The sequence below is a fragment of the Pipra filicauda genome, unplaced genomic scaffold, assembly GCF_003945595.2.
Source record: "Pipra filicauda isolate LSUMZ 115617 unplaced genomic scaffold, ASM394559v2 scaffold52_size3558583_pilon, whole genome shotgun sequence".
NCBI lineage: Eukaryota > Metazoa > Chordata > Aves > Passeriformes > Pipridae > Pipra > Pipra filicauda.
In genome coordinates, this window is record NW_024104676.1 from 750,990 (window position 1) to 774,732 (window position 23,743).

The 23,743-nt window shown below is 39.1% G+C and overlaps 2 protein-coding genes across 3 annotated transcripts; one reads left to right on the forward strand and one right to left on the reverse strand.

The window, feature by feature from the left end:
* Positions 1-649: 649 nt before the first annotated feature.
* On the reverse strand, positions 650-16,627 carry CEP76 (centrosomal protein 76). Of its 2 annotated transcripts, XM_027742966.2 has the most exons (12): positions 16,431-16,627; positions 14,943-15,098; positions 14,534-14,615; positions 13,939-14,163; positions 12,698-12,883; positions 10,469-10,566; positions 9,678-9,806; positions 7,106-7,297; positions 5,030-5,196; positions 3,810-4,143; positions 2,489-2,706; positions 650-2,092 (listed from the first exon to the last, which is right to left on the reverse strand). In XM_027742966.2, exons 1-12 carry the CDS (start codon positions 16,491-16,493, stop codon positions 1,954-1,956), a joined length of 1,989 nt encoding a protein of 662 aa, XP_027598767.2. In that variant the 5' UTR covers positions 16,494-16,627; the 3' UTR covers positions 650-1,953. The 2 variants fall into 2 exon arrangements, with proteins under 2 accessions (XP_027598767.2, XP_039243017.1); XM_039387083.1 differs by lacking the exon at positions 13,939-14,163 and having other exon boundaries at positions 16,431-16,561.
* On the forward strand, positions 16,559-23,724 carry PSMG2 (proteasome assembly chaperone 2). Its single transcript, XM_027742969.2, has 7 exons — positions 16,559-16,699; positions 18,301-18,472; positions 19,274-19,332; positions 20,140-20,258; positions 21,482-21,655; positions 22,830-22,950; positions 23,371-23,724. Exons 1-7 carry the CDS (start codon positions 16,631-16,633, stop codon positions 23,461-23,463), a joined length of 807 nt encoding a protein of 268 aa, XP_027598770.1. The 5' UTR covers positions 16,559-16,630; the 3' UTR covers positions 23,464-23,724.
* Positions 23,725-23,743: the final 19 nt, after the last annotated feature.

A 23,743-nucleotide genomic window follows, 5' to 3' on the forward strand; every position in this document is an offset into this window, starting at 1 on the left:
CAGCAGGAGGGTGGACCACTTTGAGTCCCAGGGTCTGCCCTCCCAACGTAAACACTTCCTCCGGGAAAGCTCCATTCTCGGCAGCAGCAAGGCTGGCAGCAGTTCAACCATCAGTCTGGAAAGGGAACAACAAGGGAATCGTCTTCCAAGCAGCTGGGAACTGGCGTCCCTGCCTCTAAACACACCTGGGCACCAGAAGGGCACAGCCCTTCGTGCCAAGGTTCTCCCCAGGTAAACGAGGAGAAAAACAGACTAAATAACCTAACACTCACACCGAACACACAGTGGTTTTCCCTTTAGCATTTTACCCCTCAGATGTTCGCACCCGCTCCACGTGAGACTGGAGGGTGTGACGGGACAGCGCGGAGCAGTGCCCCCTGTCGCACAGTCGGGATAGCGCCTGGCTCCAGCCAGTCTGCTGCTCTCCCATTTCGCTTACCGCTCCTCAATCCCCTTTCACTTCCAGCTCTTCTAAAAGCCGCAGCTTTTTCCCTCCTGCAGTGACATACACGTGTGTAAAACACAGCGCTGCATATAAGATACAGCTAGTACTTAAATAACGCTGTTAAATTTAGTGATATTCACCATGTAATATGATCCAGCCTTTCATGTTACATTGGATACAATGAAAAAAATCCTGTATGCTGTGTAACAGGCAAACGAATACATTTTGAAGGTATAAAAAGAAAGATAACACAAAAACAGATTTGTAAAGTTAGCAGCAGGGCCAGTAAGTACATAATGTACTACGAAAACTCCAAGTTAAAACCCCAGTGCTACAGTATTTAACACTTCTTGAAAAACAAAACAAAAACAGTGTCACACTACCACACTGCTGATTAAATGTACACACAAAATGCCAACATCCACTCCTGCTGTATGTGCTACAAGCTTCTCTAGAATTAGTTAATAATTCTTTTTACTCCAGCACCAGCAGAAAGAGTTGTCTCTCTCTTACACAAGTAGAATGAAAGGAGGTGGTTATGGGCTATCACAGACACAGAATGGCTTCTACAGAAGAAACCAAACAGTTTCAGATCTTCCAGCCTCATGGCTGTCTCCTGGAGTCCACATGGTGAAAAATCTGAGAGGCACGATATAGAGATGTTCAGTAAGTCCAACTGCTTACCATTTCGCAAAGCATGAAGACTAAAAGATACTAAGCAAAATCATCATCCACAGGTTTAACACAGACAAAACCACAAATGGGTAATTAAGTTCAGATTTGAGTGTCAGAACTAGACAAAAACACGAATGGCTGCCAAGCAAAATGGTCTGGCTACAACTTCTATCTCAGAAACTTCCTAAGCTAACATCAGAAAAAAGGCACCACTTCATCTAACCCATCACAGCTATTCACATCTTCAGGTATCCAAGTCTTAATATATATTTTAAAAAATAAAACCATAAATTACTAAATTCATAGATTAATAAGATTACCTGTGTCTGACTGAACTGTTCTCAGAAGCTGAATGTAGAAGTTACTGCTGTGTCCAACAGAAGCGCAAATAAATTTTTGTTGTAAAAAGCACATATGCTTAAATGTCAGTATTACTGGATCTCAGTCACTCTCAAAGTATACCGTGGAGACTACAGGGAAAGGAGAGGTAGAATGGAGTTGCTTACTCTGCTGAGGTAAACCAGATTTATTTCTAAATGAACTCTCACACCAATTCAGAACTGCAAAAGAGAAGCCAGAATTTTATGCACACATTTTAGTAAATTGACCCACTTCCCTATAATTATGAAAAGTAACTTTTATTGCAAAGAATAATAAATTTTCTTTATAAATACAATCATTACTGTGTACACAATCCCCTTCAATACACACACTGTGGTATTCAAAATCAGTGGCATTTATATAAAATACAATACTAGTTTTCAATTGCAAAACTTTATACCCACATGCATTATTTTGCAGATCTGAAAAGGTATGAATAATTTCGGGTTTTTTCAAAGGACAGAGCGGTATTTACAAGCAAACATGATCCAAACAGCACATGCAGATTCAGGGTATGTAAACACTCGTACACGAACTGCAAGTCGCACTTGGTCTCCCCTGCAACAGATTATTTCTTCACAAAAAGGAGACCTGTATGACGAAAAAAAAAACAAGAGTAAGATATTATTAAAGCTTTCAATTACATAGTGCAATTTTTTTCCAATATGACTAACACTTAAGTAACAATGAGTTTCATGAGCCTATCATTACAAATAATAATATTATTCTATAGTGCAGGGGCTGTTGCCTTGGAGGAAAACAACACCACCACTGCCATTTTTAACAAGTACCAAGAAATTAAATTAACTTCTCGTTCTGTAATTTAATCCACAAGAAGTCTATCATCAGTGAACTCACCACCAATGTAACCTAAAAGCTCTGTAGCCACTACATATACCATACAACTCTTCTTACAGCTCAAACCTAAGGAAATTAACTTTCTTTACATTTCATTATTTAAAAAAAAAACTTTACATTTAAACTCACCGAAGACACGTAGCAAATGCTCTCCTGCCATTTCTGTGTACAAAATGGATAGGAAACCCTTTGAACGTGTGACCATCAGGTACTGCTCTTCTTATGGCATCTTGAAACTCTTCATTTCCTGCAGAAACACCTGTTGTGCGTTCAAGCTCATAGGCTGCTAATGCTGGTGACAACACATAGGAGAGCTGGTCATCCCAAACAGTAGAAAGGCCAAGATCCTGTGAGGCAAGCCACAGAATGATGACGACTGTGTAGAAGGAACATTAGGATATGCCTAAGCTTGCCTACTGAGTAGATTCAAATAAATACAAGAATCTTTAATTGGTAGTTAACAGCAGTGAACCCATGAAGCAGTACGATTTGTAGACTGACTCACACACCAAGTGGAAGAATCAAACATGACCAACAAAGTATCATACATTTAGCAAGGAATGAAGTTAGACTACTAGACTAAAACTTCAGGCCAGCAGAGTTGAAGCTAGATGTTTCAGCTACAGTATCTCTGAATGAAATGTAAGAAGATATGCATAAATACACAGCAAAAATATGGAAAAGATCAACTACAATTCAACTCACTTTTTTTAATGTCTCCCATAGAAAAAACAGTGCACAACAGCTCCCCAAAACACAAAGGCATGTACATGCACCTTCTTCCTACCAGCCCACAAATGCCAAGAAGTAGAAAAATTTACCATCCATGTACGTATTCAACACCGCATGAGACTCAATACTCTGATAATTGCTTGCCACCCCAAAGGTTGAGCATTGTGTGGGGAGAAAAACAAAAACAATGCAAAAACCCCACTAAAAACAGACATAAGCTAACAGAGACTTAAAATATCAACGCCTTCGCATCCAGCACAGAAAAGAGTCACTTCTGGCACATCACGCCTTGCAAAAGTCCTGGTAAAGGATGAAACTAACTTCCAGAAATATCTCCGATTTTGTAAAGCAATTAGAGTAAGCTGAAAGTCTGCTTTTATCAAGGGACCAAAAACATTTTTGCTGCATAGGCAAAGCCCACTAACAAACACATTAGATTTTCCCGGTGCTTTTACAGACCACTCAAAGGTAGTTTGTAGCCCACACGTGAGGCTACAAATCACCGCTGCAAATAATAAGTATGATGTCTAAACCAGCTCAGTATAATCTTTCCAAACACTTTCTTCATTTGTTTCACTTTTCACATACCACATTTCTGCAAAAGCTGATGGAAAACACATTGCAAAGATACGAGTATGTGAACTAAGAAATGTCTGTCCACAACAAGTTAACACGTGGACCTTTATTACTGTGACAGATCAATGACAATCTTTCTTACCTTTCTGTGTTCAGAGACCAGTATTCTCAGCTGCAATTCTACCTCGTTGCTTGTTACTGCAGCATCTATCGCAGAAGCACACAGAGGAGGAAAAGGGGGAACTGAAGATGTTGCTCCAGGAGGGCATACGGATTTTATGGCTTCTCCACTCATGGGTTTCCATTTAGATTCATCGTGCAGGTCAAACACACAGACGTCCACAGCGTCAGAGGGCTGACAATTCCCAAAGAAATTCTGGTGGTTGAAGACACAACCTATTGTGCGATAAGGATACAGCGGCTTGGGTTGTTCAACTAGCGGCGGGTCATCAGGGTTGACAGGTCTGTGGATGTACCTAATCAAAAAGATTCAATTTCTTATTAATACACCATATTTCAAGGCAAGGTAAAAATATTAAGACGGGACAGATATAACCACTTCTCCTTTAAAAATACGAGCCACATTTCTTTTTTTCTCCAAAAATGGCATTCATTCGTTTACAGAAAAGTAATTATCCACATTTTGGAGGTCTAATATACAATGAAAAAATAAGTAATTTTTATTCTTTAAATCTAGAAAAAATAAGCTGATTAATCCAGCAGATTCTCAACAGTAACTAAATTTTGCAACTATAACAACATATAGTTTCCCCACTAGTCACCATATTTGGAGAAATACACCTTCAAATGCTAATCATAGGATACACAACCAGTGGCAAAACAGAATTGCTTGTTTTCAGCACTGAATATAACCTGTCCTAGAAGCTTTAGAATACCAAAGAACTATGCGTGCTCTTCTCAAATGACTAAGCAAGAGAAAATCTCAAGAGAACTTAAAGAGATTTCTGCAGGGGGAAAAAAAAGTAATGTACCATTGATTTCACTGATGAAATCAGGAGAAAAACAAGGGTCCCTAAACAATCATGTCAGATTTCATCTCCTTTATAAATAATGGCAGCGATAGCATCAATGGCTTTCAGCTGCCATAAGACACAGAACGGTTAGCATACAGTTTTAAAGCCACTGAAAACCATATTACAAACTGTTGAAATATTTCCCCTCACACTGAACCAGTTATTTTTTCCCAAGAAAAGCAGTACACAGGAAAAAAAGTCAAAGACAAAGGTCACCTGTATTACACGACAGGGTATAAAGATTAAAAAAAAGAAAAAAGCAACGACAAAAATAGCCCATGCAAACCTCAATTACATTGTTCACTTTTCTTATTTTCCTTTTACTCACCTATGTCCTGTTAAGCTCTCCCAAAAAGTGATTGTTCCATCAGTTCCACGAGTCATTACCCAAGTGTGAGGGACTCCTTTTGCTTTTGTTCCAACACACACAAAGGCTTCCAATCCAAACCCAAGAAGAAGACTGCACAGAAGGTTAGAATGATCTTCGCAGTCACCCTAGATGGTAAATATTAACAAGCTGTTTTGAGTATCAAGCAGGGATAAAACCTTAAAGAAAGAAGGTGGTGATATTTCTCTAGCAATAGTTGAACAAGTCATGTTTCTCTTCTGTTTATCTAAAGCATGTGTCAGAAGGCAGGATTTTACAGTTTAAACTTGACAAGTTTTAGCTTTCTAAAGTTTAGTTTCAGAATAAATCAGTTAAAAATGTATCTTGTAATGATAGACTATATAGTTTATTCAAATATAGTGTATGATTAATACTGGGAAACATTTCCTACAACTATAAAGACACCTTCAAGTAACCCAAAACGAGAATCTATCGACCCATGACGACAAAACTGATGTTCCAATTAAATGTAAAAATGTATATCAGGCAAATACCCGAGGCAAGACTAGAAATTACAAAATATTTTCACACAGTTAGGAAATTTACTCACTTAATAAAATGCAATTCTACTGTTATTTCACCACCTTGAATGTGTTGTCAAAGTTGACAAATGAAACAAAGATAAAACAAGGTTCCCCACAGATCTAACTGTAAAACCAGCTGGAAGTCACGTGTAGTTGCTTTTCCCTTCAGTCAGAAAAGCATCTCATAAACTCATTACTACCACTGATAATTCTCAGAAAACAATTTCCAAATGTAATGTCTAATATTCTTTGTCTCTTAATTTTTTCACAAATGTTAGCTGTAAAGGAAGAACAAAAATTGCTTATGCAATGGAGGCTTCATAACACAAAGCACAGCATTCAGAAGTAGAAGAGTAAGGCTCTTTAGTCAAGTAACTATTCAGAATATTGAAAATGTAAAATTCAGAGTTCTTGGGTGTATCTTCCACTATCGTAGCGTACAAGGGAAATATGCAGAAAAATAGGTTTGAACAAGTCCATAACGAACCTGTGTTATTTTAGTAATGCCGTACCACTGTTCACAAGAAAAGTAATAGTGGCCCAGCCTGTGTCTCAGGGGCTAAATTCAGTTATTTTCTATACAGCTTTCTACCTCTGTCTTGAAGTAACACCTGTCTCTGTGCCTCAAACTTGAAGTCCCTATTGTCATCTCCATCTGAAAGCCAGTGGGTAGCCAGTGCTGCCTTTATATGGTACTTATGCATCATATGATATTGAGGGACAACAGCCAATGCCTGTTCTGTGGTCTTGGGAGACAGGTCTAAAATCTGTGACACAGCTCTTGCTTCCATGAACACATCTTTTTAATACAAACACATCAGTGACATCATTTCTGAAGGCAGAATTATCTCCATTGCAATGAAAAGCACTGACCACCTCAAAGAGGTATTAAAAACGATCACTGTTACTTTTATCCATACAACAGAAGAACTGTAATCCTGAATGAGTAACAATTAGTTTCATTTATTACAGTTATATGTAATAAATATAATAAGTATCAGATCAAGAACTAGGTTGAAACTTTAAGTGAAAACTCCTATTTTGCAAAAAATGGAACGTAAATGCTGTCAGTATACTTTAGCCCATCTCACCAAAAAAAACAAAAACAAAAACAAACCACAATCAGCAAAAGAGACTTTTCCTACTCTTCCTGGATTAGTCAAGAATTCAGTGAATCCTGCACATTAGTCCTCCATGCTAGCAGGGATTCACCGAATAATTATATGTGTTCTTAGAAATGCAATTGAAGAAAAGCAAACTCACTGCCAGAGATGTACTGACAAATGGACCCCTTTACAGCAGTAAAGGAAGTCTGTGCCAAAGCCTTCTTGTCTACTATTTAATGTCTGTCTTTAAAAAGAACTTAAATTACTGTAACAGAATCCTCCAAATTTTATTTAATCCATGAATTTTCAGCCTGTTTCAAATTACTGACTTCAGTTAGAATATGATACCTGCCCTGCTGTGTCACACAAGGGGCACTTTCACATACCTTGTTTCTGCATAAAAAAGAGAGGAGGGTGCACCACTGCTCTTGCTTGCCACCCCCTCCTCCGATGACGGGAGCTCTCTCATAACCCAGGACACTGACAAACCGTGCTGCCTGCCGAGGTGTGTCCAGCAACCGGCCTGCTCGGAGTGGTCTGACAAAGGAACACACCGGACGGTTCACTCCATTTTCATCCTGAACACATGTAAAACAGGGTTATTGGCCAGCCACTCAAGTAGGGCAAAGTATTCATCCTAACTTAGGCTGTATTTTTTTTTGCTATGGGATATACTATCCCTGGAATAAGTATCACTCAAATACCAGCAAGGCACAAAAATACTTCCAGAATTAAGACACAGGACCAATAAGGCAACTTATTTAGAGACGTTAATAGTTAGATTTTTCTGCTGGCTCTGTCACTCGTAGGGCATTCTGGACTAAACGTATGAACATAAGGAACAGCACAGGCTGTAATTTATCTTCTTAAATGTGAGGAACTGTTTGTGGTCCACCCACTATCAATTTCCACACTATCATCAAGCACAAAAACAAGCCAAAACAAAACTCCCCACACACCAAATCCCACAGCAAACAAACTCCCTCAAAAAGCATTAAAGACTCAGCAGCTGATTCTAGAGTTTAAAAGGTGTCTATTTGCTTCTGAATTTGAATTCCCTATCTCTTGTCATAATAACAAGCAATAAAAACTACTCACAATGAAGTAACTAATATTAGAACTTCTATGTCCTTGGAAAAATGAAAAAATAAGATGACTTGAAAAAGGTCTGTTTTATTACATGCTGCAGGCAAATACTATGATTATCAACTACTAAAACCATTTCAAGAAGTATAGAACTCTTCTATTCCTCACTGAGCTAAATTGGTACTTTTATGCTCATCTATTTTAGAAAGGGATCAAAGCCTTTTAAATCTCTGCAGCTTCAGGAAATTAAGGTCTCATATTTTTCCTGTAGTCACATATTGTCCCTGTTAAGGTTTTGTAATGCTTTTCCAGCAAGCTGGTGGAAGAAAAGCAGCATTTATTTGAAGCTGACTGGAATCCTGTTGAAAATTATTTCACAGCTTGAAAGCAATAACCCCTCCCCCCAGCAGGATTCATTTTTTAATACAGTTTCATATATAAGGTCTGTTTCTGCATTACTCATATGAAACTGGATGATAACTAAGTTATCAAACAATTCTAGTTTTCTCAGAAATGAGAAAGGCCATTAAGGGCAGTTTTACTAAGATTTGCTATAGCCAGTGAGAGACTCAAGATGAGCTCTCTATACGTACTGAACTAGCAAGAGCCTAATTTCCATCCTATTTAATTACAGATTTGTTTCTCTTTATACCCTGCCCTGAAACCCTTAAGCCTTTGTATTGTGCCTGGAAGGGAGTTAGTTTTCTTCATAGCAGCCCCAATGGTGCTGTGTTTTAGATTTGTGACTGAAACAGTGCTGGCAACACACCGGTGGTTTAGCTGCTGCTGAGCAGTGCTTGCACAGTGTCATGGCCTTCTCTGTTTCTCATTCTGCCACCACACAGTTGTAGGTTCAGGGTGGACAAAAAGCTGGGAGGGGACACAGCCAGGACAGCTGACCTGAACTGACCAAAGGGATACCCCTTGCCATATAGTGCCATGTTCAGCAATAAAACTGGGGGGGATGGGGAACAGACTTTTTCTAAACTTGCCCCTGCTTGGAGACTAGCAGGGCATCAGCCTGCTCGTGGGAGGTGGTGAGTGACTGTCTTACTGTTTTCCTATTCTTCCTTTCTTTCCCTCAATTATTAAACCACCTTTATGAATTTTTGCTTGCTTTTGCCCTTTTTATTCTCTCCTCCATCTCATGGGGTGGAGTGAGAGAGTGACCAAGTGGGAGCACATCTGCTGGCTTGGATTTGGAAGTTCACATCACTACTGAACACTCCCTGTACAGCCAGGATGGAAGTTGTTGCTTCACTGAAGGGAAAGAGGAGGCACAGATTGCTTCAGGACACTACTCTGAGATAAGAAGTTAACGGTGCATTAACTCTGCTAGGAACATGGTTACCACACAAGGATCATACCACTCCTTATACTAAGGGATAATTGCCAAGGAGCAACTCTCACAGTAATTTATTAGACTGCAATAATTTTGACTGTAGCTATTGTGTGACATTAACCAGACAGATTGCTTTACAGATCACACAGAGTTCAGATATTGTGTGGATCTAGTAAGTCTATTTCTTATAACCGTTTCATCTGGAATAAAATTTATCTGCAATAGTTTGCACAGATCACTGAACTTTCTACTATTTGTGAGCATTCAAGGAAAAGACTAAACAGTTTTTTTCACTCATACATTAGAGGTAGTTGGAGCAACCCTTCTGTCTGCATCATTCTATTGAGCTTCAGTACACAGACAGAAGTTCGATCCTTACAAACTCAATTTTTCGACACACCACATGTAGTTCTGTAGTGAATGTAACCATATCATAAATCTATTCAGATTCTACATACACGTAAAGCTCAAAATAAAATAAAAAAGGATAACTTACAGAAAGGAGTGGTCTATTTGTAAAATTTACAAACCTGTGCAAAAATCTTTACTAGCCTTACGTTGTGTGTAGGCCTAATCTGCAGGTATTCTCTCCACCATTGCTTAGCATATACAAGAAATAAACGTTCTTTTTCTGCTGTTTTCTGACGTTCCAAAGTGAACTGCAGGTAAGAAAAACAAAACCAAACCTACACATACTAATTCCAAACAGGAAAAAAAATCCCCAACCCATAATCAATAAGTACATTAACACTACCTCTGGCATATGTAAAATAAAGCTTAATATTTTAAGTGCGCCATGCAAATTCTGCATATTTTTAAATGGAAATCCAATTCACAAAAACCTTAAGTTACATTTCTTGTTTGTAGGCTCCTATATTAAGCTTGACTGAAGTAGTGTTCATCTCAAGTGATGTGCTTCTGTACAGAGGGATTGCTCAGATTTTGTTGTGCAGAAGAATATCTGCATGCATCTTCAGACCAACATTTATGGGTTTTCCAAGCAGAATAGCTGACTTGAAATTATTGTTTCACATGGGAAAGGGAGCAAGAAACATACTACCTGAAGAAAATTAGGTATATTGCATCTTTATTTTTTCTCCTTAGTTTTGATACAAGTAATTAGAAAAACTACAAAAGCAATATTTTGAATAATGTTCAGTATAGACAAAGTAGTTTAAAAAAAGTAATTATATTTAAATTTAACAGGGAAAAAAGTATCAAATAATAAAAAAATCAACAGCATTCAGCATCTATAATTCTATACTGAGCTTCCCCTCCTCCCCCAAAAAAGAATAAGTTAGCCCTCCCAGAACTTACTTACTTGAGTACTTGTTATTTCTGAAGACAGCATCTTATTTAGCTGTGGATACATTTCCAGTCTGATGTTTAAAACACCAACAGAAACACTTGATTCTGTACCTTTGAACCAAAAAATAAATTTTCATCAGTTCTCTCATATTCAATTTACTTAGATTATTTCAACCCGGCAGGGGCAAACAACTAAAATAAATGTTAGACATATAATCACAAAAAGTGATTAAACTTCTTTCAATATGGGCAAAATGAGAATCTTTATTTAAATTTCAAACTCAAATGAGGCTGTATGAGAGCATAATCTGATAAAAAAAAGCACAGATGTATAGATCCAAGATAATTATCTAAGGCCCTATTTGCAGCCAGTACTGGGATGTATAACACAAAGGGTGTTCTAGAAATGTTTAGAACAGGCATCTAAAACCAAATTGGAGAGTAACACACACTGTTAACATACCTATTCCTACTGATTACTCAGGCAGCTCAAATTTAAGTAGCTGGAAATAAGTCAAATTCATCTTCCCCAAGATACAGTTCATTATAAAGGACCCCAACTGTCATACCAAGAGATTATTCAACATAAAAAACCTCCCCAAAACAACAAACAAATGAACCAGAAATCCCCCCAAACTTAATGTTTTTGCCTAATGCTGAAAATTTAGAATTATATGAACAATGAGAAGCATTACAAACTGGATTACAGATGGGATTATAGGCAATACAAGCAATAGAAGCCTCACATAACAGTTTATCTATTTATCCGAAATGGCAGCACGCTTTGATGTTCTTGATGCATTTTGTACAATGACAAGACTTTAGAAGAGGAGAAAAAGCACTGGATTTACTGCATTGATGCTTTACTACTTCAAAAAATGCTAATAAGAAACAGATTTAACTTGCTCCATTATGTGCTATGCATTTCCAAATCATTATAAAACAAATATCACAGAATGGCCTGGGTTGGATGGAAGAACCTGGGTTGGAAGGAAGATTATCCAGTTCCAACTCCCCTGCTGTGGGCAGGGACACCTTCCACTAGCCCAGGATGCTCGAAGCTCCATTCAACCTGGCCTTGAACACTTCCAGGGATGGGGCATCCACAGCTTCTCTGGGCAACCTGTTCCAGTGCCTCACCAGCCTCACAGTAAAGAATTTTTTCCTAATATCTAATCTAAAGCCACTCTCAGTTTGAATCCATTTCCCCTTTCCCTGTCACTCCATGCTCTTCTAAAAAGTCTCTCTCCAACTTTCTTGTAGGCTCCCTTCAGGTACTGGAAAGCTACTATAGGTCCCCCAAGCCTTCTGCTCCTCCAGGCTGAACAATCCCAATTCTCTCAGCCTTTCCTGATAGGAGAAGCTAACAAACATAGTAGCAAATAAACTTAGTAGATTTGTATAGTTTGGATAAAACACTGCACCAAATCAAATGCTCTCTAAAAAGAATGCAGGGAACAGCAATAACAATCAGGAATAATTTAGATAGCATATCCCATCTTCAGAATATTTTTAAGGTATAATTCAATCTCTTTTGAAACTATCAAGAACTGCTCAACTACCTAAGAGGAAGAGAAAGTGGGATAAAGAGTAGTCAAATGACTCAGTAGCTGTTAGTAAACTATGGGACAGCTACCCCTTAGGAAGTGACGGAAGATCTACTCTTTATTCACTAAATCATAATATCCTAAAAACTTAAGTTGGAACTCCTGAAAAGGGGAGCGGGGACACGTGATACACAAAAATACACATGTATATTAACTGCTAAGCACCTTATCAAAGCCATTCAACCCTTCCATCAGAAAATATGTTTTCAGCAATAGGAATAAGTGGGATCAGAGCAGAGATCCCTTTCTCTAGAACTTGCTAGTTTTCTATGAAAGGCACACAAGCCAGATTTTACTCTGCAGTGCACCAGTCAGATATATATTTCTGAAGATGAACTGCTTTTTTGTTTGGCTGGTTTGTTTCTGAAACCTGATCCAGATTGTGCAGATAATAAGCAGTGCGAGTTCCAAGACATTGGGACCAACATTACACAGGATCTGGAATATTCATTTTTAGCAGCTTGGTAACAAAAAACCCTGACTATTAAATTTTCTAGACATTTTCTAAAGATACTATATAGTCATACTTACGAATTAAACTGAAATTGAACCAGATAAAAAAATATTGCTTTAAGCTTACAACCAAGCTCAGTACCCAAGATTTTCAGTGATCATGTTTAATTATTTACCCTTACCTACACCCAGGAGTTCAACAGCAATATTTGTTATGCCGTTCTCTGCAGCCAAAACAGATCGCCATTCCAAGAAATAGGATGCTACTAGTGTGGTCTCACCAAATGTGTCTGTTTTGATCAGAACCATGTGCACTGGATCACATATAGATAACATAGTAGTTGCATCCACCATTTTACTTCCATCACCTGCCATTATTAAACCAAAATAAGACCGCAAAAATATTATAATCCCAAATTAAATCCTCAAAATTAAAAAAAAAAGGCAATAAAATGCAATTTATGCAATGAATATAAAGAAAAATCTTGAGTCCAGACATGTAAGCAATGATCCCATCTTAAAACCAAACCAAGCTTAGGACAGAAATACAGAAAGATCACAGTGAATTTACAGAGGAGATAAAAAGGTTCTTGTAGTTGAGTATTCCAATGTACCAGTTCATCTACACAAAAAAATTAAAACAGAATTAGCATTTAAGAAAATAAAGACTATTAAAGCACCTTTAAGTAAAATCAACTGAAAAATATTCTTTGAGTGTCATGTCAACTTAATAAATATTAGTATTTAGGAGAAACTTGCTCTCTAGTTAAGTTTGACTCTGTGATATGAACTGCTCCGTGAGTAGCAGAATTAACTAAATCTGATTTTCGTTGAATTTACTGTCTTCTCCAAGCTCAACTGCAATAACTCTGGCTTTCTCTCTGTTCCATGATATTCCATAAGGCACCGTACAGTTCTACAGGATTCAGAAAACATCCAGAAATCTTTTCACAACCTACTTAGCTCATTTCATGTTCCCTGGGTACCAAGAGAAGAACAATAATACAGGCTATGGATGACTGACTCTTCTGCAGGTGTCTGCCAGCTGGTAGGCAAACTGAACTCACACTGAAGCTTTTCCTTCCATGTGTCAACAAACTTATATTTTTCTTCTTCACTCTTCAGCACAAAGTTCACAAAAACCACAGCCACCTTAGTATCTCTTACATCTGTGACACTATCACCTCACTGTCAATTATGGATAAAGTTGGTCAAATTCAAGTTATTTTAGAGCAGAAGAGAAGGAAAAGAGGCAAGAGCAGAGAAAGATCCACAACTGGCATAACCCAATACAATAATCAGTTTCCTTAGAAAAACACGATAAAAAACGGGAAGAAAATCCACTAAATAACATCAAACACAATAACTCTTAAGTCAGAAAAAAACCCAACAGCATCAGCTTTAAACTCATAATATTCCTTACCTAGGCTTTCCTTGTGTACTTCAAGTAAGAAACCATCCTGAAAATCTGGCTCACAGGCACAGGGTACAGGTTTAGAACGGAAGCGTTGGTTTCGAAAATGTAAACACAGAGTGAAGGTGGAACAGATTTGGCCAGGCAGAGGCTCTGGTTCCTGAAGATGTTCCAGAAAAGCCTTTCCACCCAAAACCTGAAGGTAAAGATACCTTCGTGTTGGGTCAATGTTTGCTGTAAAGCGTAGCGATAAAAATGAAGAGACTACAAACAGATCTCAGAAAGCTTAAACTGTTAAGTATCGGGTAACTAACAGGAGACCAGGAAACAAAAGAAACTTTTTTGAAACAAGTGCTGAGGAGACAATGTTTTTAAAATGTATTGAAGTTATCTTAACATAAAATAAATTAAATAATGAAAAAGTCACATTTAATGCAACACTGATTGCTGCTGCTTACATGAATTTACTTCCTGTGGATAAGCAGGGCAAACATCCACCTTTATGCCAGTTCCTATTGGATTACTAATTCAGAGTGCAAAAATCACAGACTTCAAATTCCTCCCAAAACTATGATCCAAACATTTAAATAAACAAGAAACATACTTTTTTTCAGAACTGGTGGTTCTCTGTCAACAAAATGTGTTGATGGTTTTGGAGCTGAAGTCCTCTCCTTTTCATTCACATCCTGGAATTACAATTAAGACTTTTTAAGGAGTCAAGGGATGCAACAGTGCTCTTACCACAGTCTTCTAAAAATTAAAGAATCCTCCATTTCAGCTGAATGCCATTCCTTAAGTATGCTCCCTTCTAGTACTTGAGGTATAACGAAACTGAACAAATATTTTCAATGCAGTATTATCATTAAACCAGTTTCAGCATATGCATTAAGCTTTCCTGCTACTATTATGTCACAAAGCAGTAAAGCCATTAAAAACCTTCAGAAGTCGCAGATTTCCACTACGTCAGTAAGAGGAATAAGCAAAAATACTTTCACTCTTCAAAAGCTACTTACAGTTACAAATTTAAGTTCCTTCATAACATCATCAATGATTCCTCGTTGTCTTAAGGCTTTTATCAGATCTTCTGTGGATAGCTGCTGATGCTCAGGTGCGAGCTCTTCCCGTATAGTCTCAGCTAGAACTTCTCGTATCCTCCCATGGACATCCATCTGAAAGAAAATACACTGTACGTTACAAATACAAGCTCTTTACATGGTAGTGGCTATGACTTAAGAGTTAAGTCTGTAAGAATTCTCCTGGAAACAGAGAAAAACTACACCAAAATATTGTTCTTTTCAGAACTAACCAAATGAACCACTGTGTTACAAAAACAGCCCTTCAGGTAAAAAAAATCACAAGCATACCCAACCTGAGCATTTTCACTTCTCTTTGACAGCATCCTTTGCACTGAACTTCCTTCCTTACAAAATGGTCTGCAAATCCATCCATTATAAAATGGTCGTTGTTCCAATTTCTCATCTCCGTCATAATTCAATCTTAGTATAATAGTTTCTTATTTTTTGAGGGCAAAAAATACACTTCTATATACTTGCAGGTAAGGTATGAAAGTAGTAAATCTCCCTTGCACACTTCCCCTACACTCAAAGGGAAGTCTGAGAATGTCCGCCCTACATCTGAGCTGTGTAAGTTACATGGATCTATAAACCTGTCTCTCACACAGGAAGGATGTTAAGGACACAGCTGCTGCGACCTGAAATACAATCACAGAATGACTTGGGTTGGAAGGGACCTTAAAGATCGTCTACTTCTAATTCCCCCCTGCCACGGACAGGGACACCAGATTGCTTAGAGCCCCACTGAACCGGCCTTAAACACTTCCAGGGATGGGGCATCCACGACTTCTCTGGGAAACCTGTTCCAGTGCCTCATCTACCCTCACGGTGCAGAATTTCTTCCTAATACCTAATCTAAAGCCACTTTCTTTCAGTTTGAATCTATTATCCCTTGTCCTGTCACTACATACCCTTGTAAATAGTCCCTCTCCATCTTTTTTGTAGGCTCCCTTCAGGTCCTGGAAGGCTACTATAAGGTCTCCCCTGAGCCTTCTCTTCTCCAGGCTGAACAATCCGAATTCTCTTAGTCTTTCCTCGCAGGAGAGTTACTCCACCCTTCCAATCAACCTGGTGGCCCTTCTCTGGACTCGCTCCAAGTACCCCGTTCTGCCGCACGACAGGTGAGGAAATTCACCACTGTACCAACAAGCGATAGATAAGTTACAGCATCGGTATTTTTTTCCCCGTCAAGACCCTCGCTCAAAAAAAAAAGCAACAAGAAAATGGCATAAAGGTGCCTGGAAACCACCTGCAGAGACCGAAGTTGGGAAAACAAAGCGAGCGCGTCCCGCCGCCGCCTCAGCGGGCGCTGCCGCCACACAGGGCGGGTGACAGCGCGGGGCTCCGCGCCGCCGGCTCGGGAGCCGGCACGGCCCCCCGGGGCACAAGGGAAGTCTCTCCGGCGCCGCACCGCAGAGCCAGCCCCACCTTGAGCAGCTGCTGGTGGATGATCTGCTTCAGCTCCGAGGCTTTCTCCGGCGGCAGCGACATGGCGGAGCCGGCAGGGTAAGCAGCGCCAACCGCCTTCCAAGGGGCGCGGGCAGCGCCGCCACCGCCCCCTGGCGGGGACACGCGGGCACGGCGTCCGGGCCCCGCTTCCTTCCTTCCCTCCGCTCTTCCCGGCCGGCATGTTCGTTCCTTGCGACCGCGGCGGGGGTTCCGCCGCCTCCGATTTTAAAGGCTTCACTCTGCTCATGGTGAGTCGCGTTTCTGCTCCGCCCCCGCCCTCGATGGGTCTGAGGGGCGGCTGCCCCAGGTCCCGGCGCTGAGGGCTCCACTCCTGTGAGGCGAGACAGGAGGGGCTCGGGTCTCTCCCTGCCCTGCCCGGGGCTCATCCCTGGGTACTTGGCTGCGGGGTAAGCGGAGAAGGCTCTGGGCAAGCGGTGTGTGTAATCTGTGGGGCGTTGTGCCGAACAAAGGAGGGTTTGGAGGGCGCCTTCCCAGGGCTGTCTCCAGCAGAGATTGGCGCGGTCCCTTCCGTTTCCGCCAGCTTCTCCCTCCGCAGAACCCCGGGTTTTAGCTCCTGTCAAGATGTTACGTGCCGAGCTGCAATAGCTATATACAATTTTTAGAGCAATAGCTATATGCCACTGCGCTAAAAATTAATATGCCCTATGTGATTTTGCAAGATTTGTAGCACCCGTGGGTGGCCACTGCAATAAAAGGTTGTGGGTTTTTTTCATTTAGGTACGATATATAAATGTTTCCAATGTAAAAAAATCCTCATTTCTGCTATATTTAAAACTGGGATTAGGATTGTCATAGGAGGTGTTTTTATCCCCTGATGAGGTCGATCTCAGGTAATGGTACCCGAGGTGACCATGTCTCTGTGAAGCGAGAGCTCCAGCACAGGCTGCGATGGGGCAAAACCCATCATTTCTCCTGCCTACATCATTTCTCTCCCTTTCCTGGGTTAGTTAAAGGTAACCTCATCGCTTCCCACCCAGGGCTGCACAGCCTGGGATGACTCTGCAGGCTGCGCGGGAAGTCATTCCCGGTCAGCTGACGAGCGGCAGGAAATGCATCACTGCTGTTTTCTTCGTGTGGGAGTAGCAGGGATTTGGATACCAGCCGGTGTGCAGCGACACGCAAAGTGCTGTCGCGTCCTCCTTCACCTTCTGTCAGCATCAAATTCGGTGTCTCTCCGCGACGGGCAGCAGCAGCAATTCGTAGATTTACTTATAAATTAGAGTAAAGAAACTGAAAGTTTTAATGTTGTCTTCCTGTAATAGTTTCTTCGGGAGGACACAAACTCTTGAATTTCTCTTTGTGTGCCGTTGCATTGGGTCAATATATTAGATCAATATCTGCCCCAGTTGGTGATAACGGCACTGCCTGTGAAATTAATCCAAGGGGACCCTTAGCATTTTCATCCTTAAAAAATGAAAAATTACCTACTCTTGTCTATGGGTCAATCTGAGATTTAGAGGTTTAATATATAACATCAGCGTTACCATTGGGTGTCACATGAGGTTTGCAAGTCTCACATCAGTTTCTTCAGTGGCTTTTATGTACTCTCTGCCCAAAAAAGGAGGGGAGGGGGTAAGTTTTCAAGCCTATGTTTAAGTTTACAGCAAGACAGGATTATTCGCAGAAGTGGCTAGGGGTTTTTTTGTGGGACAGGGACCAAATTCTGTATTGATAATCTGCTAAGAAATGTCACCTTCGTCAGAGGATGAAGCTGCTTTTAGAAATCACGTTTGACCAGAATTGAAGCAATTTTAACTTTCACTGTTTGAAGAGCACCTTGTATCATCTGTAAAACACACTGTAATTTGGTACAATTCTGTTACTTCAGCCAGCAGTGTCCGTGGGAAATGTTGGTCAGCTGGCAGTAGATCTGGTGATTTCCACTCTTGACATGACTAAAGTTGGTTACTTCTACACTGATTGCCTGGTGCCAATGGTTGGAAATAACCCATATGCAACAGCAGAGGAAAACTCAACGGAGCTGAGTATAAATGCTGAAGGTGGGTATTGAATGCTGAAGGTATTTACAATGTGCTTAAGGTGCAAGAACATCACGTTTTCTTTTTTTTTGTTATTGTTACACTTTGCTGATGTACTTAAATTAAGGTCAGTAATAACAACCGCAGTAACCTACAGGTAAGAACGTATTTACTTTTCACAGAGGAGACTGTACCTGTTGTTATTTTGGAAAACCAATTTGACATGTGGAACTAGTAAGAAATATTGAATTTCAACATTATTGCAGTGCAGCCAAAACTTTTTGTGGTGTTAATCCAAAGTAACATCAACTCTGCACATACTTAAAATAAACTGTTTGGATGCAAACTGAATTTCTGGTGTAGAAGGATATTTGTCTGCTCTCCTTCCTTTCTTCCTACCTACATTTGCCTTTTTCCCTATGCAATGTTTTTCCCTCTCCCCCCTACAAATACGTAGTTTCTTTCCCTACATTGATCATTGTATTTAATTTTTTTATCCTCTTAAATCACAGAAATCTAAGGATAATATGTCAATCTTTGCAAAGCTGCAAAATCGATTGAGTCATTACCAGTGGCAGATCTTCATATATTTTTCTTCATTTAATCCTTTAAATTTAGTACAAGTTAAATAAAGACCAATGAAGACATTGCACAAAAATACGTATTTTTAACACTGTGTATATTGTCACACTTTCCCATGTGAATTGATAGCTGAAAGGTTTACTATCCTGAGGTTTGTAAATTGGATAAATCTTGATATTTCTAAACCCAGATCTCTTTCTCAGTTTCTTCTTAACAAGACCTAATTATTTCTTCTTGTAGTGTATTCCGTACCTTCAAAGAAACTTGTAGTCCTGCAGATCAGATCACCTTTCATAAAGGTAAGTATGTTCATTGATTGTTCTTACTTCACTATTTGGTTTTAATAGTTCTGCTGGCAAGCAGTTCAAGTGACCTAACAAAATTATTTTTCTACTTCATGCTATAACAACTTCTGCAGTTGATATGATTTTACTGATCTCTGCATTCAGTGACAGCTGAGCTTTTGTTTTGTTTTTCCAAGCCCCACGACAGCCTGTATGTGTGGTGGAAGATTTTAGTATAAATATCTTCTTAGTTATTAACAGTCTTGAAAATACAAAATTATCTGGGGTTTGTCTGGGGTGTTACATTTATTGGTTTTGTGTCTTCTTTGTAATAGCTGAATTTTTTTGTGTCACGCCAACTAATTATTTCATAGCGTTCTATATTAATTTAAACTGCATTCATTGTGTAAAAAATGAAGAATTTAGAATTACTCATTAACTGGACAGTGGCTGCTATTTAAAATAAGCAGAATGCCATGCCAGAAAAATATTTTGTGGTGCAGTTTTTTTAGCCGTTGAAACTGTGCTAAAATACTCTGTGATCCTGCCACCCCATCTTACTCTATAGCTTTTTCCATTGGTATTAATGGCACACAAAACAGGTGGCACTGATGTTGTTAACGTGGTCTAAATGATAATTTTTGTCATTCTTCGTGTAGTTTTGATGAAGTGAACAACCAGGACAGTGCTCTGCTTTTTAAAAGTATATCTGGGACTGAAGACTAAGTGGATATGAAGAAGAATTTACATCACTGCTAAATGTTAAATGTAACACCTTATATTACATTTTCCACTTTTTTTTTCCTGTGTCTTTGCATAAAGAACAAGTACAGGCCATTCTGTGAAGCCCTGCTTTCCTGGGTGAAAGGCAGCAGATGTGCCAGAGTCGTCGTTCTGTCGAGCAGCCACGCGTACCAGCGCGACGATGAGCAACTCCTGGGGTATGTCTGTGTTTTTAAAAGACCTAATGGATGTTTCTGTTCTTTTGGACTGACATGTTTCCCTCTGCTGAGTACTTTTGGCACAGTGCTTTTGCTTGGCTGTGTACATAGGTCATTAAATGCTTAGTATACTATTAAAATTTGATGTTATATAGGATTATTTTATGCAGGTCTCTGTTAGTTACTACTGTCAGCATTACTGATCAAATAACAAGCTGTAAGCAAATTGCACTTGGCCTGCGCTGTCAGGCAGCAGAGCCTCAGTTCTAACTTCTTGTGGCTGCAAGCAGTGTCAGGCATCAACTGCTGACATACAGGTCACAAATTAGATTTTTAACAGTTGATTATAGTATTGGTTAGTTTCTTACCTCTTCATCATCATTCTGCGTTTTGAAGGTTTTCTTTAATACAGTAAGTTGTCATTTTATTTTTTTTTAGTAGGAAGTAATCAGTTATTATTTGTTGGGAAGCAACAGACTGTATGTATTTTTTTAGATATTACCCATTTAAAACCCAAGCGTTTCTCGCTTATCGAGGGCATCATAACTGGTGACTTAACAGAAGACAAATAAAATTAGCATTTTTGCAAAAGACCAGTTGTTATCCTCAGGCTGTATAAATGTGTAGGGCCTTAAGGGAGGTTTAGGTCTGTTGTGCACGTCCCAGAAGTAGTGGTAGTTGCATACAATTGCAGGATGGCCAGCTAACATGGAATGAAATGAGAGGGACTGATGGTTATTTGATGAGGTCTGAGTCATACGTTGTGGTGATTTAACCCCCCTCACTTCCCTCAGCACCACAGGATAACTCCCTTATCACAGATTTACTAGTGTGAGCTTATTAAAAATACTATATCATGGTGAAGTCCAAGTTTACCCAGACTTGAAATTAATCACCTCCTATCTGAAGGAAGAAAAAGCACATTTTATTTGTAAATAATTTTAACAACCATAAGCAGTTCTCCTGTGTATGCGCTTGTGTATTTGGTACTTGCCAGTTATTTGAGCCCCTAAAAAGTGGGTACCACCTTAGTTCTATTTGTGGCAGAGAGTAGTTTGTACTGTTTTGAGACCACAGACTTACCTTCTAACTTTGATTTGAGGAGGGAGGGAATGTCAGAGGAATTCTGCAAGTGTGAGGTCCTCAATGCTTGCACCTTCTGTCTGCCACAACTTTGGTAATGTCTTTCCTTGAAAGACAACGTATTCTTGATTTGTTTCTAGGACACCACTGCGCTACCTACTTACACCTGATCTTGAGAAAGCAGTTGGAGGCCTTATGCAGGAGCTAAACTGGAAAGAAATGGAAAAAGTAGCGGCTTACCCTGGAATAAGTGATACAGACAAAGTTCTGCATATTCCTGGAGGTGGCATCACAAAACTGTTGTTTACCGAGAGGTGAGTTGTCTAAAGATAAGCACAGAACGATATCAGTAGTCTTATTTTTAGTACTTGGGCAAAATTATCTTTTAAACTGGTGTGTTACAGGAAAAGTTCCTCTTTTCATAGAACAGGATTTTATAGAACTTTTTCCAGGTCAAGCCCATAATTAGGAGGGGGGAAAAATGGGAATTCTGCGTCATCTAAGTTAGAATATGATAAAAATATAAGGGAATCAGCTTTACAGTTAAATTCACAATTAATCTGGTATCTGATTTTATAAACCATAATTTGTTAATAGCAGAATTCCTGAACCTGTGATACTTTAACTAAAACGGTTTCCTGTGACAAACGGTTCCATCATCAGTTGAAATAAAAAAAAAAACCAAACCAAAATCACAAACAATTCTGAGCACTAAGAATAAGTTAAGATTTCAGGGCCAGCAAACAATTAGATTAAAGGGTTTTCTTATAAGGTATGTGCATCAGAAATTGTGCTGAAAGCATGTCTTGAGTTTTTATATTTTGGATATTAATACTCACTATGGCACTGTGTAGTTTTGCAAAAGATATTTGTTTTGTAAGGGTCAGGTGGAAAATTGACTTTTATTTTTAATTATTATTTTTGACATCTGTCCACACTGTTGCATCCAACAGCAGCAGAGTTACTAATACCATGCTTACCTATGTAATGACCTCAGTATGGAAACAATATACAAATGTAAAAGAAAAGACCTGCCAGGACTTAAGGGGGAAAAAAAAATCAAAAATAACAATCTTAATATATTAATGAAAAAATGAGAGTATTTTGAGTAATGTAGTGATATGCAGCCTGCAAAACTGCTAGTTTAAAATACACAGACAGGTAAGGAGTGATTCTATCTGTATAAACACCCCACCAGCGCAAAGATGCAAACTAAGTATGTAAAAGAGGCACTGAGTACTCTTGCAAGACGTAGAATTCCTGCCTTGCAAGTTAAAGAACAAATTCAAGACTAAGAAAAAGGGCATGAAATGTGAAAACGCAGTCAAGGAAGTCTGGAGGAAAAAAAATCTGTCTATATATGCATACATTTTTACTTTTTGGATTTGTTTTTTAACAAGCCATATGCAGGTTGTTGTTCCTTGTTATACATAAATATTGTTCTGAATCTAAAAAAGAAATATAAATGCCTGCTCATTTTTGTTACAGCTGCTCAAAGGGAATTCAAATGGCAGTTCTTCTGAAATTTTGCTCAGAAGGGGACAACATTCCTGATGCATTTGTTCTTGTTAACTATCTTAATGAATGGCTCCAGCTGGTTAAAAGTGAAGTAAGTGCTGTTTGACCTAGAGTTCTTGCTTTCATATTTTATATACATTGTTTTCATTTTTCCTCAGTACAGAACTTCAAAAATGTTATTCAGATGAATTTTAGAAAAGTTAAATATGTTTGGGCTGGGTTCATTTTGGCTCTTGGTCATCAAGGATACACCAAATTAAATATATATTTTGATTACAATCTCGCTGGGAATCTCCCCATCTGAAAAACCAAACCTGAACACCAGTTCTTTTGTTTGACAGGCACAGGGAAAAATTGGGTGGGGGTTTGATCAAGTTCTATCTTCAGTGCCCTTCACTAAAGCAACCCACCATGACACTGACACTTGTACTGCTGCTGGTTATTTTAATACCTGTGCCAGAAATAGAATTACATCATTAGTACTTAAAGAATTATTCTGGTTTTGTTGCAGAGCAACAATTCCACAGATTCTTCTTCTCAATGGAAGATACCAAGTTCTTGGCGCTTACTTTTTGGCAACGGTCTTCCACCTGCACTCTTCTGATCAATTCTGAATTCTCCTGTGAGTCACGTGCATGGTCACAGACATCCTTGAGGTGGTGATTACATAGCAATTGCCAAGCAACAGCAGCTTGCTTTGTTGTCTGCATAAATGCTTTATTTAAGAAAAATTCCTTTTGCGTGTGTGGGTAGCTGAAGAAATTAAGGTAACTTTCACAAATTGACCAAAGAAATACGTTTTGTACAGTTGTTTATTGAGTAACTTTGGTTGAAAGTTTTTTCTAATAAAATATTTTTTAAGAAACCTTTTTCTTTAGTGAAGT

Bases quoted from the DNA above. Each gene is read 5' to 3' on its own strand.
- CEP76 (XM_027742966.2), bottom strand. From the start codon at position 16,493: ATGTCGCTGCCGCCGGAGAAAGCCTCGGAGCTGAAGCAGATCATCCAC. The intron at 14,164-14,533 runs GTATGTTTCTTG...TACGCTTTACAG, and splicing joins ACCACCAGTTCTGAAAAAAA to CAAACATTGACCCAACACGA. The intron at 7,298-9,677 runs GTTTGTAAATTT...ACATGTGTTCAG, and splicing joins TAGTAAAGATTTTTGCACAG to GATGAAAATGGAGTGAACCG.
- PSMG2 (XM_027742969.2), top strand. From the start codon at position 16,631: ATGTTCGTTCCTTGCGACCGCGGCGGGGGTTCCGCCGCCTCCGATTTT. The intron at 16,700-18,300 runs GTGAGTCGCGTT...CTGTTACTTCAG, and splicing joins AAGGCTTCACTCTGCTCATG to CCAGCAGTGTCCGTGGGAAA. The intron at 19,333-20,139 runs GTAAGTATGTTC...CTTTGCATAAAG, and splicing joins TCAGATCACCTTTCATAAAG to AACAAGTACAGGCCATTCTG.